Genomic DNA, 24,900 nt, shown 5'->3' on the forward strand with positions numbered 1-24,900 from the left:
TATTCTTTTTTTTTTTTTTTAATTTTTTTTTTTTGGCTGCATTGGGTCTTCGTTGCTGTGTGCAGGCTTTATCTGGTTGCAGCGAGTGGGGGCTACTCTTCATTGCGGTGTGCGGGCTTCTCATTGCAGTGGCTTCTCTTGTTGCGGAGCACAGGCTCTAGGCACGTGGGCTTCAGTAGTTGTGGCACGCGGGCTCAGTAGTTGTGGCTCACGGGCTCTAGAGCACAGGCTCAGTAGTTGTGGCACACAGGCTTAGTTGCTCCGCGGCATGTGGGATCTTCCCAGACCAGGGCTCGAACCCTTGTCCCCTGCATTGGCAGGCAGATTCGTAACCACTGAGCCATAGACGGTGATATTCTTAAGGGAAGGAGTAAGTCTCCATCTTTAATTTCTATATCTCACACATATCGCTTCACACAGAGCATAGTTAAGGCAACTGGACACAAATGCTTTTGTACTTGTAAATATACATAACCAAATATACAGAAGCAATTGATATGTTATTTGTATATGATTTAGGCAAATTTCCTATGGTTCTTGACCAGGCAACATACTTCGCATCCTCTGTGTTTCCTAAAAATATTACATTTTCTTAAAGAGAAATTTGTAATTCTTTCTAAAACTTGTAATTCTCACCAATATACACTCCTTGAATATATACTCCTCAAAGTGAGGTTTTACCCAGTCCTTTAGTCTAAGCTTAATAGTCACCTAAGGTTTCTTATGTTTATTTGTTTTACTTTAAAATTCTGTACCTTTTAGTTAATTCTTCTTATTCAGCCTGCAAAATGTAATCTTGGTTATCAGTCAACTCAATACACTTTTATAATAACCAACAGACAGTTAAGGATTTATCTTAGAAATACTGGTACACTGATAAACAACAAGGCCCTACTGTACAACAAACGGAACTATATTCAATATCTTGTAATAAACTCTCATGGAAAAGAATCTGAAAAAGAATACACACACACACACACACACACACAACTGAATCACTTTGCTATACACCAGAAACTAACACAACATTGTAAATCAACTATAGTTCAATAAAAAAAGTTTTAAGAAAGAAATGCTGGTACATTATTTCCAGGGTTAATCATTACATTATTAATAACTGGCTCTTTTCAGCTTCAACTACCTGCTTTTCTTAAGAGGTGGAGAGAGACAAAATTTTAGTAACTGCTGCAGGCTGAAGGAGCTCTGTTCACCAGCAAAACCAACTGAGAAATGACAGCTAGACATTACAGTAGGCCCAAATGCCCTACATAGTAATTCCATTTAGAGAGCAAGTGTGATAGGTACTGTCCAGATAAGGAAGAGCCCTTAAATACATTGAAACAAAGACAAAGGAATGATTTTAGCAATATTGTTTCATAATGTAATTAGGGATAGTAAAAGAGAAAAACTTAAGTGTGCAGGAGCAAGCTACACTGTGTAATAATTTCTTACCATTTTATAGAGATCTGAGACACTAATCTGGTCCGCATCCACTACTTCAAAGTCCTTTCGAGGCACCAGGTCCAGGCCCAAATGCCTAGTAAAGAGAAAGACCACATTCAGCATGCCATGTCCTCAAATTACTCATCTCTCTTTATGTGCCTGAGAGCCCATGCCAACCATGACCTTATGGACAGAAGTTCAGACACTGCCTCTGCAGGGACATACCTTTATCCAGTAACCTAACTGTGTTCACCTTCAGGTAAATAAATGAGGCTAGGGATTTTAAGACTGTGACAATTTTCGTCATCAAGTAGTTCCCCCTGTGACGGTAAAAAGGATTCATTCAGTATCACATTTATAACAGATTGCTTGAGTTCACTAAGGATGGATTTTCTTAGATCATTAATAAGTTGTGTTTATTTTTCAATTTCCCCCATCCTGCAAGTATGTACAGGCTCAGCCATGCATTACTTTCATTAGGATAAAAAAAATTATTCAGTGTCCAAGTAGATTTGTAATTCAAAGTCAAACACATAAAAATCACCTCCTGGGAATTCCAGGAGGTCCACTGGTTAGGATTCTGCACTTTTACTGCCACGGGCATGGGTTCAATCCCTGGCTGGGAAACTAAGATACTGCAAGGCACAGCCAAAAAAAAAAAAATCACCTCCTAAAGATATTAAACTCAAAGAAACTTATGTCTTGGTTGAGTTTTATCTCATTTTCAATTTAATTAATACTGACACTGGGTTATAGTAAAGACCTCACCACACATTAGCCAATACCTTAAGACACTTTAGATGGAAGTTTAACCAGGGAGCACGATTAATAAAGAAAACAATACTTAGAAGATCTGGTATAACTTGGGGATGAAGGAATAAGTGATAATGATTAATAGTTGATTGGGAGGCAGTATGAGACAGTGGAAATAACTCTGGACAGGCAGAACTCTTGGGTTCAAATATGGTACATAATTTATATTCCATACATGTTACGCCCTTTCTCACTCTCTAGAACAACAGCTCTGACTCTTGGAGTCAGTGGAATTAGGAGTTGTGGATCCCTGTAACTACATATAAAAGTATGTGCATGTGTTCATATATGCATTTTCTCTGAGGAGAGGGCCTATAACTCTCATCAGGGTTTCAGAGCTGCTCTGTGACCACCCTACTCTAAAGCGAGTGTTATGAACTATTGCACCTGGCAAAAAGTATGCCATAGATGATGGAAGGAGAAGTGTATATATTGTTTTCTTCACCTAGATTATGAACTACATTTAGACTATGCTAGCAAAACTAATTCTCTAGGCTCTTTCTGTGAATAAAATTCCCACTTATTTAAAATAAGCCACGTAGGGCTTCCCTGGTTGCGCAGTGGTTGAGAGTCCGCCTGCTGATGCAGGGGACACGGGTTCGTGCCCCGGTCTGGGCAGATCCCACATGCTGCGGAGTGGCTGGGCCCGTGAGCCATGGCTGCTGAGCCTGCGCGTCCGGAGCCTGTGCTCCGCAACGGGAGAGGCCACAACAGTGAGAGGGCTGCGTACCGCAAAGATTAAAAAAAATAAGCCACATATACATCCAAAATGCAGAATTATTTTACTTACAATTTAACCCTATTTTATAGGAAAAGATATGAAGAGGTTAAATGGTAATAAGACTGATAAAATAAAAATGGGGAATCAAACCTACATGAAGAAGTTATAAGCAAACACGCTAATCACACAGACTAATATGATTACTATGATTAAGAATTAAAATTTAGATGTGTACTTTTTAGCAGGCAAAAAAAATGGAGAAACCTATTTTTCTATTAAAGGATAAAAACCCATATTTTTCTATTACCTATTACTATAACTTGTATTATTCTATAATAGAGAAATATGCATTTTTAAAGAGGAAATAATTTTTTGGTATTAAATACAGAAAAAAAAAAACCCTCGTAGTTTTGCTTGATGAGAAGATCAGTAATACACTGTTGTCCTTACCTATAATAGTTCACAGTTTAATGGTAAAACCATGACATCAAATCTGATTACTGATGTTAATGCACTTAAATCTATAAGAGATTTTATTTCCTGTCTTCATACATCAAAGAAGTACTCCATTCAATCACCTCTTATTAATTATTCTTAATTTCCCTGAAATAATTTCAGGCCTCTGGCTTCTAATACTTATAGCATGTAAAGGCAGTAGTATCATGGAGAGCAAGATATAGCTGAAGCACATCCTTTCCACCTCTCTCATCTTAAAAAGCAATTTACATCTGAAAGATAATTTTGCAGTTTTGATCTCAAATATTTAGAATACTTTTACATGTATGTGGAAAAACAGTGGAAAGATCACAAAAATGGTATTAGTATTTGTACAAGGAAAGTGAAATTAAACAATTTATCAATTTAAGATATTTTACAAATTTTCTGTAGTCATGCTGTTGAAAATTCTTTAAATACAAAAATGAAGAGATAAAATTTCAAACATATTCTTTAACCACTGATGGTCACAAAATATATGAGGTAGTCTAAATATTACAATTAATTAACAAAAAGAAGACTGTACAAATAATCCAATCAAAATAGATGTTTTCAGTACAACAGCTTAAGAAAAAATCCAGATGGATCTAAGTCAGTAAGGCCAGGGTTGAGAGTATATGCTCTGTAGTAGTGCACTACACGCAAGGATGTGGCTTGTCTGGAGAATGGCATCTACGCAAACTCTACCTTGGCACTATGCCACCCTTAGCTTGCTTGTCCATTCAATTAACCACTCATATACCCATCCACTCACCCCAAAGACACTCTCTGAGGATCTATCATGTACCACCAATGGTACTGGATATAGGAAATAGAGCAGTTTTGAGTCAAGCAAATGTTCATATTCCTCATGTTAATTCTCCCAAGAGCAAAGTGTTTTCCCTCTCCTAGAAGTTGTTAAAACACAGTACCTTTTAGTTTCTTGATTTCGTTACCTTAGGAAATAAGAAAATGATTAACAGGTGATCTAATAAAACCGAAGACTGATTTCCTTCTACTAAGATCATCTTCAATGGATGAAGAGTAGTTTCCAAAAGCTAAATTGAAGGACTGTCCTCATTGGAAGAAGGCAGAGGTGCTGCACAGTGAGAAACAACACATGTTCACTAAAATTTCACTCTGTAAGAGAGGCTCCTGGCTATTTCTTCCTATGGCATATTCTAAGAACAGTGAACAGTAAGTGCAGGGAATGGTCAACTTAGTCTCTTTATCGTCACAGCAAAAGAAGGCAGCGCATCAGAGTAGTTAGGAGCATGGGCTCTGATGTCAGATTGCCTAGTTTGTATCTTGGCTCTCCCACCAAGAATACTGTCTTCTCTACTGTCACAGGCTATTGTAAGGATTAATCCATGTAAAGCACTCAGTACACTGCCAGGCATTGTGAACTGCTTCTGCTGTTATCATTATGTGTTACATTGTTAGCTAAAATATGACTTAAAGTACAAGGATTGTGATTAAAGAGAACTGTGTCTGAAAAAAGACTCCTAAACAAGCAGGAGGCATACAACTACATATACATCTACATACAGATGTAGTATAGAGCTGAGTTTTTAAAATGGTCTTACCAACTGCTTAGGTGAATAGTCTTCACAAAAATAGTCTTCTCTCACCACTTGTCACTAATCACTCATTCATTCATTCCAATAATTCAATAAATATTAGCACCTACTCTATGCTAGGCTCATGATGAACTTAGGGACACAGCAGTGAATAAAAGACATATTTCTGTTCCTGCATTCTTTTAGGTGCACCACTCTAAAGACCGTGAATCTCTCTCTCTATCAAATTCTTTGAATTTTACATGTCTTTTGAATGTTCCATATTCTGTTCTATTTTCTATTGTATCTTTTTCTTCTGGGTTTCCTCATCTGAACCACAGAACATAGAAAATAACTTGAAGTTAATTAATTATATATGATAGATGTTTTAAGGCATTTAAGATCTAGTTCTCCCCCAGAATTAGTTGAAAAAGGCTAGAGATACTAAGATTTTCTGTGGGCAGTGCCCTTTTCTGATACTTATACTATGAGAGCATATAGATATAACTATACTAATGAGAGCATGGTATATTTATATAGTAATAAAATAGAAGATATAACTAATAATAGCTACCTTTTACTGAACATTTACTTGGAATAGGCATTTTATGTATATCCCCTCTAAGCACTATGGGAAGTACACAGTATTAGACCCATTTTATAACTGAGGAAACTGAAGCCCAGAGAGGTTACTAAGTAGCCTATTAAGGGAGTACAGTTGAGCTTGTCTCAAGCTAGGTCTGTCTTACTCTGAACCCATGATATTTCCACTATACCTGCCACCTTTCTACTAATAACCATGAAGTTAAATACTAATGGCTATAAGTGATTGTAATCAATTTGGTCATAATAGTTGGAGGAATAATTTTGTGTCAATACATCAATCCAGAAGGAAACAAACATAGACTGATGAATGAGTAGCCAACAGGCATAAGAAAAACCCACCTTGTTACTTAGATACATTCATGTAGTGCCTATCAAGTGCAGGCACTGTGCTAACTGCAGGGTATGCTGATGAGCAAAACAGATGCACAAAGAATGAGTGTGTGTGTGTAAGTTAATCATTTGAACATGGTAACTTGAGAGAAGAATTTTGACACATGCATAGTTTAAACATAGTTATCTCAGACTTCTTAAGTATGGCAAGAAACTGATGGATGGGTACAACACCTTATACCAGAAGAACTCTAAGAAGGCATTGGAAGCTTCTACTAATTTCAGATGTCCTGAAGCTGGAAAATATCACTATGTCCTTAAAGAGAAAGTACTGAACCATAAACTTTTCTGAGTCCTAGCTAAAAATTTACTCACAGGAAACTCGCTGGGGTTGGGGGCAGGGGTGGTGGTGGTGGCAGTATTCTCTGCATAGTATAACTCAAACTACTGCTTGTGTTGCTTCCTCCAAGAGCAATTCCCTTGGTAAGGAACATAAACTAAGCAGGAAGAAAGGGACATGGGTAGGTTGGATCTTTGAAAACCTGCGAGAAGGTACAAAAGAGAAGCAAGGGAAGGGAATAATTTGATAGAGAGGGAGAGAAAGAATAACTAGAAAGTATGCATTTATTGGTGATTTGTCTCAAATGATGAGACTTCACAATAAAAAGATACCAATTTTTTCATTTGATACTTGAAATCTATAGAAACATTATTCTAATTCAACAAAAGCTTATAAAATGTTTACATTTTAATCAAATTGTACTTTCTACCTAAAGAAGAAGTACAAAAATCCTATAAATTATTCTAAGAGTAAAGTATTTCTTACTTAGGTATTTTTCTATGGCAAAGATCAATTAGGCTGTGTCAGTCCTGGGTTGACACAACTTTTAACTCATCTATGCTATATTTACTGTAGTGATGATAGCAGAGACTGAGAAGAAACTTTTCTCTGTATCTTTATGGAAGGTGTCAAAAATGTTAAATTAACACATTAAAGTTACATTGCTAGACAAATTATTTTAAATCTCCCTTGGAGGGGATGTAATTAACTGACTTAATCTTTGAATAGGAGACTTGAGTAGAGATAATGGCTAGTTAATTTGAATACAACCTTGTTTTATGCCCTTCCTGTATTTTAGAACACAATATTATAAATGCTGATTTCTACCTAATACAATTTTAATAATTTTCACATATGGAATGAGCGTGCACATAGGCAAAGAGGCCAACAAGTATAAGCCACGTAAATTTAATGTCAGAATCCTCAAATTTTCAGCCAAATAAATAAAAATTCCTAATCTCAGGGAAAAAAATTAAAATAGTTGTTATGTAGATGTGGAGGGCTCTGCATTTAACTTAAACTCTAAATACAAGAGTATAGTACCAGTTTAGTTTTTATCCTTGAAAGTTCTAACTCAGTGTTAAAGCAGATATATATATTATGAGACATGTGGTATAGATAACAGAACAAAGATCAAATAACCCACAGACTACAGATACTGACAATAATTTTCCTGGTTTTAAGACTCACACTTAAAAATGATCATAAAGATAGTAAGGTCCTACATAAACTATATGTGCTTTGGCATCAGTTCTGGGTACAAACACCAGTTCTACCACTCACTATGCAACATTGGAAAAAGTTCTTCTGAGCCTTTTTATGAGTTTCCTCATTAGGTAAAACAGAGCTCTTGTCTTGGAAGAGCATAATCGCATTTCATTATAACAGTGCAGATAAGTTAGATCATGCACTTGCCACAGTGATACAGGTAGATGTACTCAATAAACTATTAATAGCTGTTATTAACAGTGTCTGAAATAGGTTTTGAAAAGGCAGAGCTATAAAGTCTAAGAGTCTAAAGAAAAAGGCATAAAGTTTAAAATTACATAGGATTAATATTTAATTACATCAATTACAACGTAAAAATACATTCAGAAAATATTGATTGTGCACCCAAAACATGCCAGCATATGCTAAGCTTATCAATATTTTATGGCATTTATAAAAGTGTCATGGAACAAGAAGAGTGGAATTATGAGGGCATACAATGGGAAGAATGGATACGGTTATCAGTGCTCAGCTGTTGCATGGAGCAGTCTCCTATATCTAACCTATTGGTACGAAATGACTTCACTTTTGCAGTACACCATCCCTTCTTTCAAATTAAGAAGGAACATTTTTAAAAGGGTTACTTCGAGTGAGAACCAGAGATAATTGTCCTATTGGTTTGGGAGGCAATATGTCTTTTTCCTTTAGTAATAGTAGACCTAAAAAGTTCTCATTTAAGTTTTTAAGTGACTGTATTTTCCACTGGGAGTAAAGGGGAAAATGGAAAGAAGAAGAAATGGGGAAAGAAAGAAGTGGAAGGGAAGGGAGAAAGGAGGAAAGAAGATACAGAAGCACCAGGAGAGAAGGATCAGGGTTTCGAGAAAGGAGGGAGAAGGGAAAAAAGTGGGGTGTGGGGGGGAATGGAACTATGTTTCTGGTTTATATTGTTTATCAAAATGAACATATAAATACTCTCCCTACACACACACAAGCACATACACACTTCGTTGAGAAAAAGTTATTAATGTAGGTGGAACAGCTCTGTACTTTACTGACAGGTATTTATAATGTTCTTTGCCTTTTTCAAATATAATTTGAACTTTTTTCCAAGCTATCATCTTTAAGTTTTCAGATTTGACTGCAAAATCTGATTGGTCTGTTTTCTAACTTTTATCATAAAGAGGTATTGATAAAATATTTCTCTTGTTCATTTACTGGTATGTATAGTGCAGTTAAACTGCAACATAATGATTTATGCAACTATTAGTGTCATCAGTTCAAAAGTAACAATTTGCTTGGCACATAGTGATGCTATGTTTGCAAATTACTACCATTATTGATTTTTTAAAATAAGTACAATGATACCATATAGTACTGTTTGGAGCTGAGGAGACAGGATCAGTAGCTATACTGTAAGTTAACATACTACATTTTGCTAAGATTTTTACTGCCCAAAGTTAGATTTAAAGAACACTGCCTGATCTATCGTACATCTGAATTCATGTTATATCATACAAGGAGTCTGTGGTGTGTGCCAAGCAATGCTATTAACAGTCAAGAGAGGTTGTAATTTAATGAAACAAACAAGGATAGGATGGTGTCACAAATAACTAATGTAGAGTTGTTCTTTTTTCTTTTCTACTGAACAGTACCACTCTGAGTTGGATTCACTGTTTATTAGATCCCGTGTTTCCTCTTTCCTGATTTACTCTTCTATTTCTGGAAGAACACATTCTCAAGTCTCTTATTAAGAAAGGAGCCATGACAGGTTAACTTCTGCATCCTTGAGTACTTTAAAAGGGCTTTATTTGGCCCTTACACTTGATTATATAGTTTGGTTGTTTATAAAATTCTGGGTGGCAAATCATTTCCCAACAGAAATTTGAAGATACTACTTCATTATATTCTAGCATCCAGTGTTACTGATAAAACTTTTGAGGCTGGTGTGAATCTTATTCTTTTGTAAGAAGACCTGTTTTTCTGTCTGATAACCTTTTAGGATCTTCTCTTCAGCCCCAAATATTGAACTATCTTAGTGTGCCTCACTGTAGGTTTTGGTTTTTCTTCTCCATTCATTATACTAGGTATTTGATGGACTCTTCCAATCTTAAGTCACCTGCTCTTTGGCTCTAGGAAATTCTCTTCTATCATATTTTTAGAATTTCCTCTTTATTGCCTTTGTTCTTTTCCTGGAAATATAATGTCTGATGTTGGATCCCCTAGATTGAATCTCTGTACTGTTGTTTTTTTCTCAACCATTTCCCATCTTTTTGTTTTATTTTCCTAGAGATGACATAAAATTATCTTCCTGTTCTCCGCCTAAATTCTTTTTTGAAATCCTACTCTCCATTCCTTTTTCATAGCATTTTATAATGCATAATGAATCTTCTTGATTCTCTTGGAGGGTACTCAGAGATTTTCAAAGTTCTTTACTAATCTTCACTCTCTCTAGGGCCAGGTATTTTGTTTATCCTGGTCTCCCTCTCTTCCCTGTGAAAGGATTTCTTCAAATACTTGGTAATACTTGATTGTCCATTCAAATTTAAAAGGCACTAGAAATGTGAAGAGTTTTTTGTACATGGGTGGGTGGCTAGCAAGCTTCTCTTTCTGGTAAGTGGAAGGGATTTGTACATTACACTTTGAAACCCTTAAATGCCTCAATATGGAGGGCTTTGCAATAAAGTCCCAGTTCAAACTTTTGTTGCCCAGTTTCCACCTAGGCAATTGGTCTTTGTATTTGTCTATCTGAAAGGGAAACACCTGGCTGCCAGGTTTGCTACTCATGGTAGCAAAAGTAGTGAATTATTACTTTACATACTTTTAAGCACTTCCTTTTGTTAAGCTCCAGGGCACACTCCCTTTCTCCCATGAATCTAGCAGCTGCAAGGCAGACCAACTCCTTCATTAGCTAAAGTTTCCTCCATACATTACAGGCTTCTTCTTCTGTTACTAATCCTCCATCTACTTTTCAGCTTCTGGAAATGGGTTCACATATCCCATTTATTGCTGCACTCCTCCCACTCTTTTTATTTTTTGTCATTTCAATGATGTCTTGAGGCGGAGAGGAGCTAAAGACTTGTTCTAAAATATACTTAAGGTAAATGTATATCTTAAATAGGAAGCAACCTCGTCACTTCAAAGTTCAATGGACCCGATTTTAAGAGAATGAGGCAAAAGCATTTGAGAATCGTATCAATTATTAAATCTAGGAAGAAATAAAATCTGAGTACTATCTACTCCAGCTTCCCATGCCAAAGTCTTATAATTTTACTTGTATGGCAATAGTAAATAGTCATACCCACTGCATAAATACAGGACTATTTCTGAATAATGAATTAGTTAAGAATATTCTGATGACAGATGTAGACAGTTCCCATTTGTAGTATATACTTATTCGGATTCATTATATGGCTATAAAATGTAAAGGACACCAAATTCAAAGGTACTAAGAGATGAAACTAAAGAGCATTCTGGGGCTTCCCTGGTGGCGCAGTGGTTGAGAGTCCGCCTGCCGATGCAGGGGACATGGGTTCGTGCCCCGGTCCGGGAAGATCCCACATGCCGCGGAGCGGCTGGGCCCATGAGCCATGGCCGCTTAGCCTGCGCGTCCGGAGCCTGTGCTCTGCAGCGGGAGAGGCCACAACAGTGAGAGGCCCGTGTACCGAAAAAAAAAAAAAAAAAAAAAGAGTATTCTGATTACTGAGGTTTAGAATCAAGGAATTTGAGATGGAAGAAACCCCAGAGGTTAATGTAGTCCAATTATTTAATTTTCTGGAAGTGAAAATAGAGGCTGAGAGAGTTTCAATGAGTAGAACCAGTGAACGTCCTTTGCTATAAACTGAAAGAAACGGCTACTCATTGTAAAAATGATCAAAGCTTAGTGGAGAATACAACGTCTTTAATCCCTAAAGATAAGCTTTGATCAGGTACAACTCTATGAGGACTAAGTTATCATAAATGAAACTGAGAGATGCCCAAGTGACATTCATACTTACTCATTGCCCCAGTCCAGGCGCACGGTGATGTGCCGCTTAACCTCCCGCACCTGATCCTGAGTCAGGTGACCAGACAGGAGCTGCCTTCGAAGGTCAATAAGTTCATTCATCACATGGCGTAGCTTGTAGAAAAGATCTACTTTATGTTTCTGAAAGGGCATTTTTGGTGTTGGGTGAAATAAAAAAGGGATATGGAAAGGGAATGAAAAAAAAAAGAGAAATAGTTAAACTATGAAAAGTGCTCATTTCTCTGAACCTCTAAAAACAGGCAATGTAAAGAGAGGCTTATTTAAGAATCTTAAACCAAAGTCCTTAGTTCCTACTGTCTAAAAATCTCTACAAAGTGACATCTAACAACATAATTGATCTGGCTTATGCAAAGTACCATCTGTCTATCTCTACTCTATCCTGAACTATTAATTTTCCAGTAAGTTACTAAACTTAATCAGAACCAAAAGAAACACAGGAGCCTAGAGTGGTTTTCTCTGACAGAAGCTACTATGTATGACAAAGATTTCAACCATCCAGCAACATCCCTGGTTTCTCCAGGAAGGATACTCAAGTTGGGGTAGGCAGAGAGAGAATCACTTGCCCTATTTTAAAGAACTGTTTCAACATAAAGCTACAGTCTCTGGAGTGAGATTCATTCCAGGTTTCCAGGCCTCATCTAGCTTTAATTAGCTTTTGAAAACAGTATGTGTCCCTAGTGTCATAGAGTTCTACTCTTTTCAGTTCAGTGAAAAGCGTCACAGCTCGGTGGTTTCTGACCACCTAGAGGGGTGGGATAGGGAGGGTGGGAGGGAGGGAGACGCAAGAGGGAAGAGATATGGGAACATATGTATATGTATAACTGATTCACTTTGTTAAAAAGCAGAAACTAACACACCATTGTAAAGCAATTATACTCCAATAAAGATGTTAAAAAAAGCGTCACCTTTATAAGAGTTAAATGGAAACAGCTTAATGAACTTAATTATGGACATCACAGTGGTTTTAACAAGTAAAAAATGTAAATGCCATGACAGTAGATGCTTAACAAAAATAAGCATCTTTACTAAAGAATATAGGTTTAAGAACTAAAGTTCTATTTGCTCACAAGTGAAATCTTGATTTTGGAATCTTTCGGTTTCTGTTTTTATTATAGAGAAGCACAATTTTATATGATAATTAAAATTCTTGGAATGTAACTAATCTATAAAGAATGCTTTTAAAGACAGATCAATCTTTACTATAGTGTTAGTAAAATCTCTATCCAGATTTCCCCTAAAAAGACACTTGTCAAAATAAGCTGGATTCAAGTGACTGTAAATAAAATTACAATTATGAAGTAAATTACAAATCAGTAGAATCAGCTTATGTTTTTAAGTGGCTCTGAGCTTATGATTAAAATGTTTGGAACATGATACTACTTAGAAATCATCTAATGGAGCACTGGAGCAGTAGATTTTTAAAGGTCCATCTTAAAGAGAAATTATTATTATAATATTTGGCGGTACGCGGGCCTCTCACTGTTGTGGCCTTTCCCGCTGCGGAGCACAGGCTCCGGTCGTGCAGGCTCATTGGCCATGGCTCACGGGCCCAGCCGCTCCGCGGCATGTGGGATCCTCCCGGATTGGGGCACGAACCCGTGTCCCCTGCAACGGCAGGCGGACTCTCAACCACTGCGCCACCAGGGAAGCCCAAGAGAAATTATTTTTAACTAGAAGACATTAGAAATCATGCACTCTAACTACATCAAGCTGTTCTTTCTTCACTCAATGAACATATGAAGAAAACTTAAGCACCTTGATGGTACACAATGCTGGCAGATGGGCAGAACTCAAATTCTTGCCAGCTCAAATGCAACAAAGCCTAAGCAAATTACATCTGCAAAATTGAGATCTTGAGATAAGCAATAAAGGCAATGTGGTGTTTGTTTCCAGCACATGCATTTCTTTATGATAAATCAGGGCCACCTGTCTAAGTTTAAAATAGAAAGTTATGATTATTATTTTCCCATCAAGCCATACACAACAATCCACTACATACATATACAAGCATTGATTTATTCATTCAATTAACAAATGCTTATGGAGCACCTGCTGAGTGCTATTACTTCGTTGTGATCAAAAGTCCCTACTCTCTTGGGCTTCCCTGGTGGCACAGTGGTTGAGAGTCCGCCTGCCGATGCAGGGGACATGCGCTCGTGCCCCGGTCCGGGAGGATCCCACATGCCGCGGAGCGGCTAGGCCCGTGAGCCATGGCTGCTGAGCGTGCACGTCTGGAGCCTGTGCTCCGCAATAGGAGAGGCCACAACAGTGAGAGGCCCGCGTACCGCAAAAAAAAAAAAAAAAAGTCCCTACTCTCATGGTGCTTTCATTCTAGAGAGCAGAGATAGACCATACACAAATACATAATGGTGGTGAAAATTCTAAGAAGAAAAATTAAAGCAGGATAGGGACAGTGGGTGGCCAACAGTGCATTGGCTGGGGAGTAGGAGAAGTTACTGCTTCAGGTAGGATGGTCAGGGAAAGGCTTCCTTGTGAGCTGAACTTTAAGTAGAAACCTGAATGAAATAAAGTGACAGCATTTAGGAAAACTGGGGAAATTTTATAGGCATGAGAAACAGCAAGAGCAAATGCCTCAATGTGGAAGTGAACTTGGCATATTCACAGAGAGTAAAGAAGTCAGCGCACCTGGAGCAAAGTGAACAAGGGGGAAAGTGGTGATGATGCAGAGAGGCAACACAGACCAGATTAGGCAGGGCCTTTGTAAATTATGTTAAGGTCTTTAGCTTTTACTCCCAGCAAGATGAGAAGCCACTGGAGATTTGGAATAGAAGAGTGATGTGATATGACATAAGTCTTGAAAGCATTACTCTGAGTGCTCTGTTGAAAATAAATCATGAAAAGGCAAAGAGGACAGTGGGGGTTCCAGTTAGGAAACTATTTATTGCAACAATCCACATGATGATGGTTGACTGGACAAAGGTAAGAATGGTAAAGGTAAACATTTCAGAGTTTGGAATTTTGACATGTTTTGTAGTTAGAGCTGTCAAGATCTGCTGATAGATTAGATGTGAAATATGAATGGAATCAAGGATCATTCTTTTTCCTAACCTGAGAAGCATGTCTGGAAGAGGGAAACAAGGTTCAATTAGGACATGCTAAGTTTGACACCGAGTTTCAACATTTAGAGGTCAGGAAAGTGAGGAGAATCTAGCAAAGGAAATTGAGAAGTAAGCAGTGAAGTGAGAGGAAAAGCAAGAGAGTATTGAAAACAGGGTTTAAGGAGAACTTTGTTAAATGCACTGAGAGGTTAAATAAAATATAGACTGAGAACTGGCCACTGGATTTGGCACTGTGGTGGCCATCACTGAGCACTGATGGAATGGGTGGAGTGAGTTCAAGAGTAATGGGAAAGGAGGGAATGGAGACAGAGCATAGACAACTCTTTTGTAGAACTTTCAGTAACTGGAAGCAGAGAAATGTAGCAAAACAGGGTTGTGCTATGGAGGGAGGGTTTTTTTTTTTAATGAAACACAATTTTAGGCTATTTGTATACAGAAGAGAATAATCTAGTTGAAGGGAAAATTTGATGATGCAGGTGTTAAATCCTTAAGTAGTCAAGAAGAGATGGGTCCCAGGTTAAAAGGTGGGGGGGGGGTAAGGTTTCGCTTAACCAGGATACTCTATTGTCACAGAGAGGAAGGGCAAAGAACTGAGTAATGACACAGATAGTTGGGAGACTTGGTGATAGAACTAAATTTTTCCTCTGGCTGCTTTATTGTCAAGGAAATAAAAAGCAAAGTCATCAGCTGAGAGTGAGTAGAGTGGAAGAGGGTGTTAGAGGTTTGAAAACAGAGGAAAAGACATTAAAAAGTCTCATGGAGAGTGGTAACACAAATCAGGGGAAAGATAGTTCAACTGTTAGATGGTTTTGAGATTCGTGAACACTAATTAAAAGTGCAGTTTTGTGTCTTTTTTAAAGCTACATATAATGAAGTATATTGATACTGAAATATCACATATATATGTATGTGTATACATGTGTGTATGCATATATACATGCACACACATAACATATACTCACATACATACAATATCTATGTAATAACATGCACACACACATACAATAGCAATGCAAGAATATGCTAATATACTCTTTTAAGGCATTATATGGTTATTTATTTTTTTTAGTCAAGAGTTTCTAACAGATTGTATTTTCCAAACATGACAACAATATCTCCCATCCCAAGTGCTCTTCTGCAAAAATGTGAATCTGACACTCCCCTGGTATGAACTGGAACCTATTTCTTTCTTTCTTTCCTTTTTTTTTTTGCCCTGCCTTGTAGCTAGGGGGATCTTAATTCCCCAACCAGGGACTGAACCCAGGCCACCAAAGTGAAAGCTTAAGAGTCCTAACCACTGGACCACCAGGGACTTCCCTGGAACCTACTTCTTTACAGCCTTAAACCTGGGCAGGCCCTGAGACTGCTCTGACCAATCAAACATTACAGTAGTGAGCTGAGCTAGTTCTAGGCATAGCCCTTAACTAGTCTGGCAGCTTCTGCTTCCTGTCTCTTAGAATACATGCTCTTGGGAGGTTCCCTCTCAGAATCCAGCCGCCTTGTGGTGAAAAGCCCAAGCTACGTGGAGAGGCCACAAGGAGACACTCCATTAAGCAGTCCCAGCTGTGTGAGTGATGCATGTTAGATGCCACACCTAGCCAAGCCACACTGTCAGAAGACTACAGCTTCTGCCAATATCTGACTGCAACAGAATGAGAAACCCTATGTGGAACTGCCCAGCTGAGCTCACTCTATCCAGAGAAGAATGAAATATAATAAACAGTGGGTTTTTTTGTGGGTTTTTTTTGCGGTACGCGGGCCTCTCACCACTGTGGCCTCTCCCGTTGCGGAGCACAGGCTCCGGATGCACAGGCTCAATGGCCATGGCTCACAGGCCCAGCCTCTCCATGGCATGTGGGATCTTCCCCAACCAGGGCTCGAACCCGTGTCCCCTGCATCGGCAGGCGGACTCTCAACCACTGCGCCACCAGGGAAGCCCTAAACAGTTGTTTTAAGCCACAAAGCTTTGGGGTAGTTTGTTATGTAGATAACCAGAACAACTGTACAGTATTTTTTTCCAATAGAAAATCAGTTACTGTTCCTAATTATATAAAGCTGGGAATACTAACCCTGCACTAAGAATGAAATGGATACCATCAGAAAGCAGCACTACTATTATAATCAATGTGGTGCTAATTTTTTTTTCCAGACCAACCTAATGGCCTCTTTGACCAGAGGTCCTAGCCCTAGAGGCTCCACCAGCACTGCTCTGACACCACATGGTACTCTTTGGTTTGTTAGCAGAAGAGAACACACGCCATTCAACCTGAACAATATCGGAGACTGGCTCCAGAGCACACAATTTACCTAAGAGCACTTGATGCCACAGGACAGCTAAATACCCCACTCAGGCTGAAAAATCCTTTTCTACCGAGAAACCTACTCCTTAGTCGATCAAAATAACAGTATATGAGGGATACCTAAGAGATATTGCGGGTTTGGTTCCAGATGACCACAATAAAGTGAATACTGCAATAAAGAGAGCTGCACAAATTTTTTGGTTTCCCAGTGCATATAAAAGTTATCTTTACACTATTCTGTAGTCTATTAAATGTGCAATAGCATTATGTCTAAAGAAACAATGTATATACCTCAATGAAAAATATTTTATTGCTAAAAAAATGCTAACCATCATCTGAGCCTTCAGTGAGTAACAGTAGTAACAAAGATTACTGATCACAGATCACCATAACAAATACAATAATGAAAAAGTTTGGGCTTCCCTGGTGGCACAGTGCTTTAGGAATCCGCCTGCTAATGCAGGGAACATGGGTTCAAGCCCTGGTCCAGAAAGATCCCACATGCCGTGGAGCAACTAAGCCCGTGCGCCACAACTACTGAAGCCCATGCGCCTAGAGCCCGTCCACCGCAACAAGAGAAGCCACCACAATGAGGAGCCCGCACACAGCAACGAAGAGTAGCCCCCGCTCGCCGCAACTAGAGAAAGCCCGCATGCACCAAAGACCCAACGCTGTCAGAAATTTAAAAAAAAATAAAAAGATTTAAAAAAAATTTTTTTAAAGACGAGGAAAAAGAAATCTTAGCAACACATTTAGCCTCTCCAAAAGCTCTAATATTTGTCAAGAATGGTCACAGAATTTGGAAAGTATACCAAAGAATCAGTAGAAATGATACATTTAGAATAATTAAATTACTTTGCCAGTACAAGCCAGGTAGAATTTGCCTTATCATTGTGAAAGAATTCCGGAGCTCTGCAGAAATACGCCAGATTTAAAAATTATTTTTACTAAACTGCTTGTAACTCAGTGTTGCAAGAAAGATTGTGCTGCAATGATGCCTCTGGGTCAGTAAATGAGTAAAGTTGTAGAATATCCATCATAAACATGCTAACTTTATTTTAAAACTATATATGCATAAAGATTGTTTAACATATGCTAATGTAAGATTATAAAATCTAATTTAAAGAAAATTACATCAAAAGTACGGCTCTCATCAAAGAGAGCCATAGTACTAAAAACTTTGGGTCAAAATCAATTTAATGGAAATTAAACATTGCATCTCAAGTTTAAGTTGTTAAGGGATGATTCCCAGATCTCTCTCCATTTTACATTTTACTTTTGAACATTCTTTTATTTACTCCTTTTATTTCTCGCTAAAAGATTAACCATTAAGAACCCAGATATATTCAAACTTCTCCAGTATTTCTTTCTTTAATTGCTATTAATAATCAAGTGTCTTACTGTGAAGTAAACTAACCCTATTTGAAATATTTATATTATATACCAAAGCTCTAGCACTCATCCCAGTATAATACAAAAAATATCTAAACTACAGTGCTTGCAATTTTAATGAACTTTCTGCCAAAAATATCTTTAAGCCCAAGAATTTAAACTTTCATTTTAGGTTGTTCAACAACTTAGTTGGCCAAGGCTTGAAACTGATTTTCAAAAGAGAAATTTCTGTGAAACAAGAGATGTAAATCCAACCTATTTCACACAGATCTTCAAGCATATATTTTCAAGAAATAAGAATGCAAATAAGTAATGTGGAAATTCTTTTAATACTCCTCACTAATATGGAGGTGTGTCTATATACTCTCTTTGCTTGACATACATATTTACTCCTCCACCTCTCACAGGCCTACATGTCTTCCTCACTCCAGTCTCAACCCAAACACATCTTCCCTCACAGGCTTGTTGATAACCAAAATAATACCACTTATAGCTTCAATCCTCTTTTACAACACAAATATTTACAGGAGAGTTAAGACTTAAAAGTCTTAGTTTAAGTAAGCCTATCATATTCTTTCCCTAGAGCAGATAAGGATCTTGCTAAGAAGGGATCAAAGCTAACTGAAAGGTAAGTAAAATATCAGTGATATGAAAAATGGAAGCTCCAGTTGCTGATGTCAAGGGCACCCATTCACGATTCTGAACACAGTGAACTTACCTAACAGTGGGCTGTGGACAGCTGAGGCATTCTCAGGCTCAGAGCCCTTCTACACAAGAATGAACAAAGCTCTACTTAAAGGCAGCATTTAATCTGTCTCCCCTAGATACCTCTTTTTAGATACAGAGACCAATAAGAAACCAGCCCCAATTACCCCCTCCTCCAAATGTTAAAGTTGAAAGCTGGAAAGTAGATAACTGGGCCAAAATAAAAGACTGAAAACTAAGCCCGGTGGCTTAGTAGTAGGTAGAAATACACACCCGTTCACCCTGGGCTGAACAGCTGGTGTTTGTCAAGTGGAGTAAAACTGAAGCTTTGTTTTCCCTAGACACTCCAAGGACAAAGTTAGTGGCAAGAGCTGAGCTTGCTGAAGTAAAGAGATAAGATGACCACTCCTGAGGTCAAGGAAAACTTCCGTGTCTGCAAATGCGCAGGAAGGCTCCTTGGGGGTCAAAAAGGGAGGGAGCGCCACCCCATAATAAGTGTGGACATACCCCCACAGACCTCTGCGGTGGACTCCATCTTAGCAAAAAGTTGTGCACGCATGTTGGGGAGGGTCCTAGGACCAGTCAGGTGTGAAGAAAGAAACAAGATAACTGACCAAAGGTAAACAAAGACTCAGAAGAACTGTCCTATATAAGTGATTTAAATCACCTCTTTACTGCACTCCTCCTCATTAGAGAGGAAGCCCACACACTTTTTCTCCAGGTGTGTATTTCTGCCTTGCTTCTGCCTTAAATAAACAAACTGCCTGTCTGTGTGCTCTCCCACATGTTATGCTGTGTCTCTGATGATAAACTTTGTACCTTTTTTTTACAGTTTTTGCCTACTTGAGAAATTCATTTTTCAAACGTGGTAAGAGCCAGGGCCACTTTGCTTCTAGCCTCTAGCCCCTGGTGATCTGATGGCTAGGATTCCTGGTTTTCATCCAGGCTACCCAGGTTCAATTCCTGGGCAGGGAACTAAGATCTCTCTTCAGGACCACTCACTGCTATCTCTCCGAGATCGGAGGGGTGGGGAGAGGAAGGAAATCTATAAGAATGAAGCCCATTATGTGCAGAAAGACTCAGGCTCTGGAGGTACCAAGAACCTCTGAAGATGTATATGTGCATGTGCCAGTGCGGTAGATCTGGTGCATGAGCTTGGGAAATGGAAACAGGAGAACTGGTTAAAAGTCTTTTAAAAGGCTTTAAGACCTTCAGATAATCACTCCTACTCTATTCTGCCAGGCTTTTTCCACATGATAGTTTTACTCTCTACAGAGGTTAAAATAGAGTCTAAACTACTGCAGGGCACCAAACAGAGCTGATGATGTTAAAACAGGGAAATTAAGTCAAAGACTATGTAATAAATGATGCCCTTGGTGCCCTTCCCACACTGAGCTCCCGAAGTGTTGATAGCCAGACTTTTGCCTTCCTAGGAAGGAGAATGAAGGATTCCTCACTGGGAAAATTCAGCCAGGGGAAAAGACCCAGAAATACTGACAGTTGCTCTCCTTCTCCCATGAGAAGCCAGGCTCTCTTCTGATCACTGTACAGTAATATCCGCCAGTCGGTAAAAACTAGCCCCATTCACAGAGCTTTCTGTCAAATTTTTACTGCATCATTCTTAAGTATGAATGGAAAAGAATACCATATAATGAATAAAGCTTCCAACATGAAGGAATGAGACCTAAAGCAATCAGAAAAATGGAAATTGGAGGAAATAGAAACAATTCCAGGAATAAAAGAAGATTCCAAAGAAATAATAATTAACATTCATGAGAGCATAAACATTATAGTACATCCCTGAAAAAAAGAACAGGATATAACACAGGAGAAAAAGATCCAGAGCCCGAAAAAGCTTTCAGAAGGCAAAAAGAGGACAGCGGTAATTTAAAACAAAATTCAGTAATAATGATAGAATAGAACTTTGAGGGATTCTGCCAGAGAGTAAAACAAAAAACATAATACAATGGATAAATGGGTGAGAAAATATAAGAAAACTGGTGAATCATTCCAGGATGTCCAATTCTAATAAAAGAGTTCTAGGAAGAAAAAACTGTGAAAACAGAGAGGAAGAAACTGCAAACGAAGTAATACAATAAATATCCCAGAACTGAGGGAAATGAGTTTTCAGGATGATAGAACTCACTGGGGAGCCAGCATAATCAACAGGAAAAAACAAAAAAAGCCCATGTAAGACACATCGCTATAAAACTGCAGACCACTGGGGACAAAGAGACCATCCTAAAATCTTTCATGAAAACAACTTGTCAATAAAAGACTAGAATGACTAGAATGACATTGGACTTCTCAATAACAACACTGGAAGCTAGAAAATAATGAAGCAATACTTTAAAACTTCTGTACTTTATTTGTAACCAAGAATTTTATATCAAGCTAAACTAACTATCAAGGTAATGGTAGTCTAAAGACATTTCAAGTATGCAAAATATCAAAAAAATTTCTCCTACACATTTTTCTCAGGAAATTATTGAGAAAGTAATTAATCAAATGAGGAAGTAAACCAAGAATTAAGGTGACACTGGTTTAACCCAGGAGACAAAGGAACATGGGAGGGGGCAAAGAAAATTGTCTGGCCAACACAGGAGGTTGGAGGGCTCCATACAGGATGTCACTGGGAAAAAAAATTAAACTTATAAAATACCTAAAGTATTTGAATATACTCAAAGAAGATTTTCATTTCTGCCAGAGATCTAGGAGAAGGAAAACTGAGAAAACAAAACAAATGAAAAGAGAAACAATTATTAATATAAAAAAACAAAGTTACACAAGAAAGAAAGGAAATGTAACTTTAATTCACTATATGGCTCAGAAGTAAAAGTAATTACACAGACATAGTAGCAACTGCATATTGACTTAACCAAAAAAAAAAGGTGATATAACTATTTTGGAAGTACTGGAAGAGGGAAAGAGTATACGTGTATGGAGAAGAACATTCAGAGCTTAATTCTTATCTTCTATAGTAAGAAATCATTAAATGACATCTAAAATAGAAAAAATCAAGATGTACATTAAAAGAATATTATTTAGAAATATGAAATATTAGAAGAAATAGCTAAAAGAACTGAATAAAATAAGTATGGAACAGAAATCAGGAATGGAAGAGATAGGGCCAAAAACTACTATTTTTCATTAAAGGCCTAGTTATTTTTAATATATTATTTAAAAACCCATATATACATATTTCTTTGATTTTTTTTAAAAAAAGAAATTAAATAACCCCTAACATAAAAGCCCCTCCCCCATCCCCTACACCAAGTGTGTTTCTCTGGGTCACAAAGTTAAGCAGTCTCAATTCAGCCTTCACTGCCGTTTATTACTTTAAATATTAACAAATGAAAGCAGCCAAACCTGCACAAGTGCAATGATCCCCTGCTGAATCACCACAAAAGCTAGATCATTTATATATCTCACTCCCAGAGTGAATGAAAAATGAAACACATTCCACAGCAGAAAAAATGCCCTTGAGAAAGCTTTGTCTCTTGACTGCAGCATAGCATCTGTCCATTCACAGCTTCCACACTCTGGTGACAGTATATACAGGGCAGAAATGATAGCAGCTACCCTGCCAAGCAAGCCCCTTCAGAATATGAGTCACCCAGCTTCAGCAAAGAATGGGAAAGGCAGAAGGTGCACATTTGCATCCAAGTTATCTAGAGATGCTTCATGAACAGTACTTTCACACAAGGCCGTAATTCCAAGGGCATAAAGGGATTTTGCTGTGCCAAATCCTAACCCTGTCTGCTCTAGTCTTACCTATTGAAATAAACAAACAAAACAGCTGGGAACTTTAAATAAAAACACAAATTTACTTCACCCCACCACCCCACTCTTACAATTTATATTGAACACCATTAAAAACATTCAATCTGTGAAATTTATCCAAACAGCCTCCTGTCTTCCTACTACTGACCCTTGCTCTGGGGGGTTCATAATTCTTTAATATCAAGACAATACAGCATAGTGATAAGGGTACTGGCTCTAGAGTCAGAATGCTTAGTTTTCTATCTCAACTCTGTAAACTGCAGTGCCTCAGGCAAATTTACTAATCTCTGCATGACTTTGGTTACCTCATCCTTTTAACAATAACAACAAAAAAAGGAGCATCTATCTAGGGTTATTACAGGGGTTAACTGCACCTGGAACCTAGTAAGTTCTCTTGAGTAAAGTTATTACCACAATACATTCCTTGCCCTCCCTCCAACAGACATTCTTCTCTGGACTAGGCTACCAAACAACACCAAGTCATCTAAATGTGCTTCCAAACTATGATCATGGCACCCCTGCCAGGGCACCACATCTGGCCTTGGCCCTTGAATCTTACTATGTGCACATCCCTAATAATAATCCTTGTCAACCTCCTGGTAACCATGGTCTTGATTTGTATCCTTTTATTCTTTCATGTTTTAACTACTTATGTATGTATTCCTTAAAAAGTATCCTCGCCAATGCTTATTTGTGTTTTTTTTTGTTTTGTTTTTTTGCTTTTTTTGGCTGTGTTGGGTCTTCATTGCTGCGCGTGGGCTTTCTGTAGTTGCGGTGAGTGGGGGTTACTCTTCATTGCAGTGTGCGGGCTTCTCATTGCGGTGGCTTCTCTTGTTGTGGAGCATGGGCTCTAGGCACGCGGGCTTCAGGAGTTGTGGCTCACAGGCTCAGTAGTTGTGGCTCGCAAGCTCTAGAGCACAGGCTCAGTAGTTGTGGCGCACGGGCTTAGTTGCTCTGCGGCATGTGGGATCTTTCCAGACCAGGTCTTAAACCCATATCCCCTGCATTGGTAGGTGGATTTTTAATCACTGCACCACCAGGGAAGCCCCTATTTGTGTTCTTTTTGATGATAGCCATTCTGACAGGTGTGAGGTGGTATCTCATTGTGGTTTTGATTTGCATGTCTCTAATAATTAATGCTATTGAACATTTTTTCATGTGCCTATATATTTTCTTTGGAAGAATGTGTTTACGCATTCTGTCCATTTTTTTTTTTGCGGTACGCAGGCCTCTCACTGTTGTGGCCTCTCCCATTGCGGTGCACAGGCTCTGGACGCGCAGGCTCAGAGGCCATGGCTCACGGGCCCAGCTGCTCTGCGGCATGTGGGATCTTCCCGGACCGGGTCATGAACCCGGGTCCCCTGCATCGGCAGGCGGACTCTCAACCACTGCGCCACCAGGGAAGCCCCTTCTGTCCATTCTTTAATTGGGTTGTGTTTTTTTGCTATTGATTTGTATAAGCTGTTTATATATTTTGCACAGTACTACCTCAACCAGTCAGAATGGCCATCATCAAAAAGTCTACAAATGATAAACGCTGGAGAGAACGAATGGAGAAAAGGGAACCCTAGTACACCACTGGTGGGAATGTAAAATTGGTGCAGCCACTATGGAAAACAGTATGGAGCTTCCTCAAAAAACTAAAAGTAGAACTAACATACGACCTAGCAATTTCACTCCTGGCAATATACCCAAAGAGAATGAAAACACTAATTCAAAAAGATACATGCACCCCAATGTTCACAGCAGCATTATTTACAATAGGCAAGATATGGAAGCAACCTAAGTGTCCATCAACAGATGAATGGGTAAAGAAGATGTGGTACATATACAATGGAATATTACTTGCCCATAAAAAATGAAATTTTGCCATTTGTAACAACATGGATGGACATGGAGGGTATTATCCTTCACAAAATAAGTCAGACAGAGAAACACAAACACTGTATGATATCACTTATATGTGGAAACTAAAAAAATAAACACACAAATGAATATATCAAAACAGAAACAGACTCACAGATATAGAGAAGAAATGAGTGGTAACTAGTAGGTAGGGGGAAGTGGGGAGGGGCAAGATAACGGTAGGGAATTAAGGGGTACAAACTACTGTGTACTAAA

The 24,900-nt window shown here is 38.4% G+C and overlaps 1 protein-coding gene across 1 annotated transcript in view; it reads right to left on the reverse strand.

Annotated features, from left to right (window-relative positions):
• DOCK3 (dedicator of cytokinesis 3) overlaps positions 1-24,900 on the reverse strand; it is a 412,216-nt gene that overhangs the window by 197,011 nt on the left and 190,305 nt on the right. The window contains exons 6-7 of the mRNA XM_060161726.1: positions 11,491-11,639; positions 1,453-1,537 (exon numbers count right to left, since the gene is read on the reverse strand). Of these exons, the coding sequence (XP_060017709.1) occupies positions 1,453-1,537; positions 11,491-11,639 (234 nt within the window). The remainder of the gene's footprint in view (positions 1-1,452; positions 1,538-11,490; positions 11,640-24,900) is intronic.

The sequence above is a fragment of the Lagenorhynchus albirostris genome, chromosome 10 (assembly GCF_949774975.1).
Source record: "Lagenorhynchus albirostris chromosome 10, mLagAlb1.1, whole genome shotgun sequence".
Lineage (NCBI taxonomy): Eukaryota > Metazoa > Chordata > Mammalia > Artiodactyla > Delphinidae > Lagenorhynchus > Lagenorhynchus albirostris.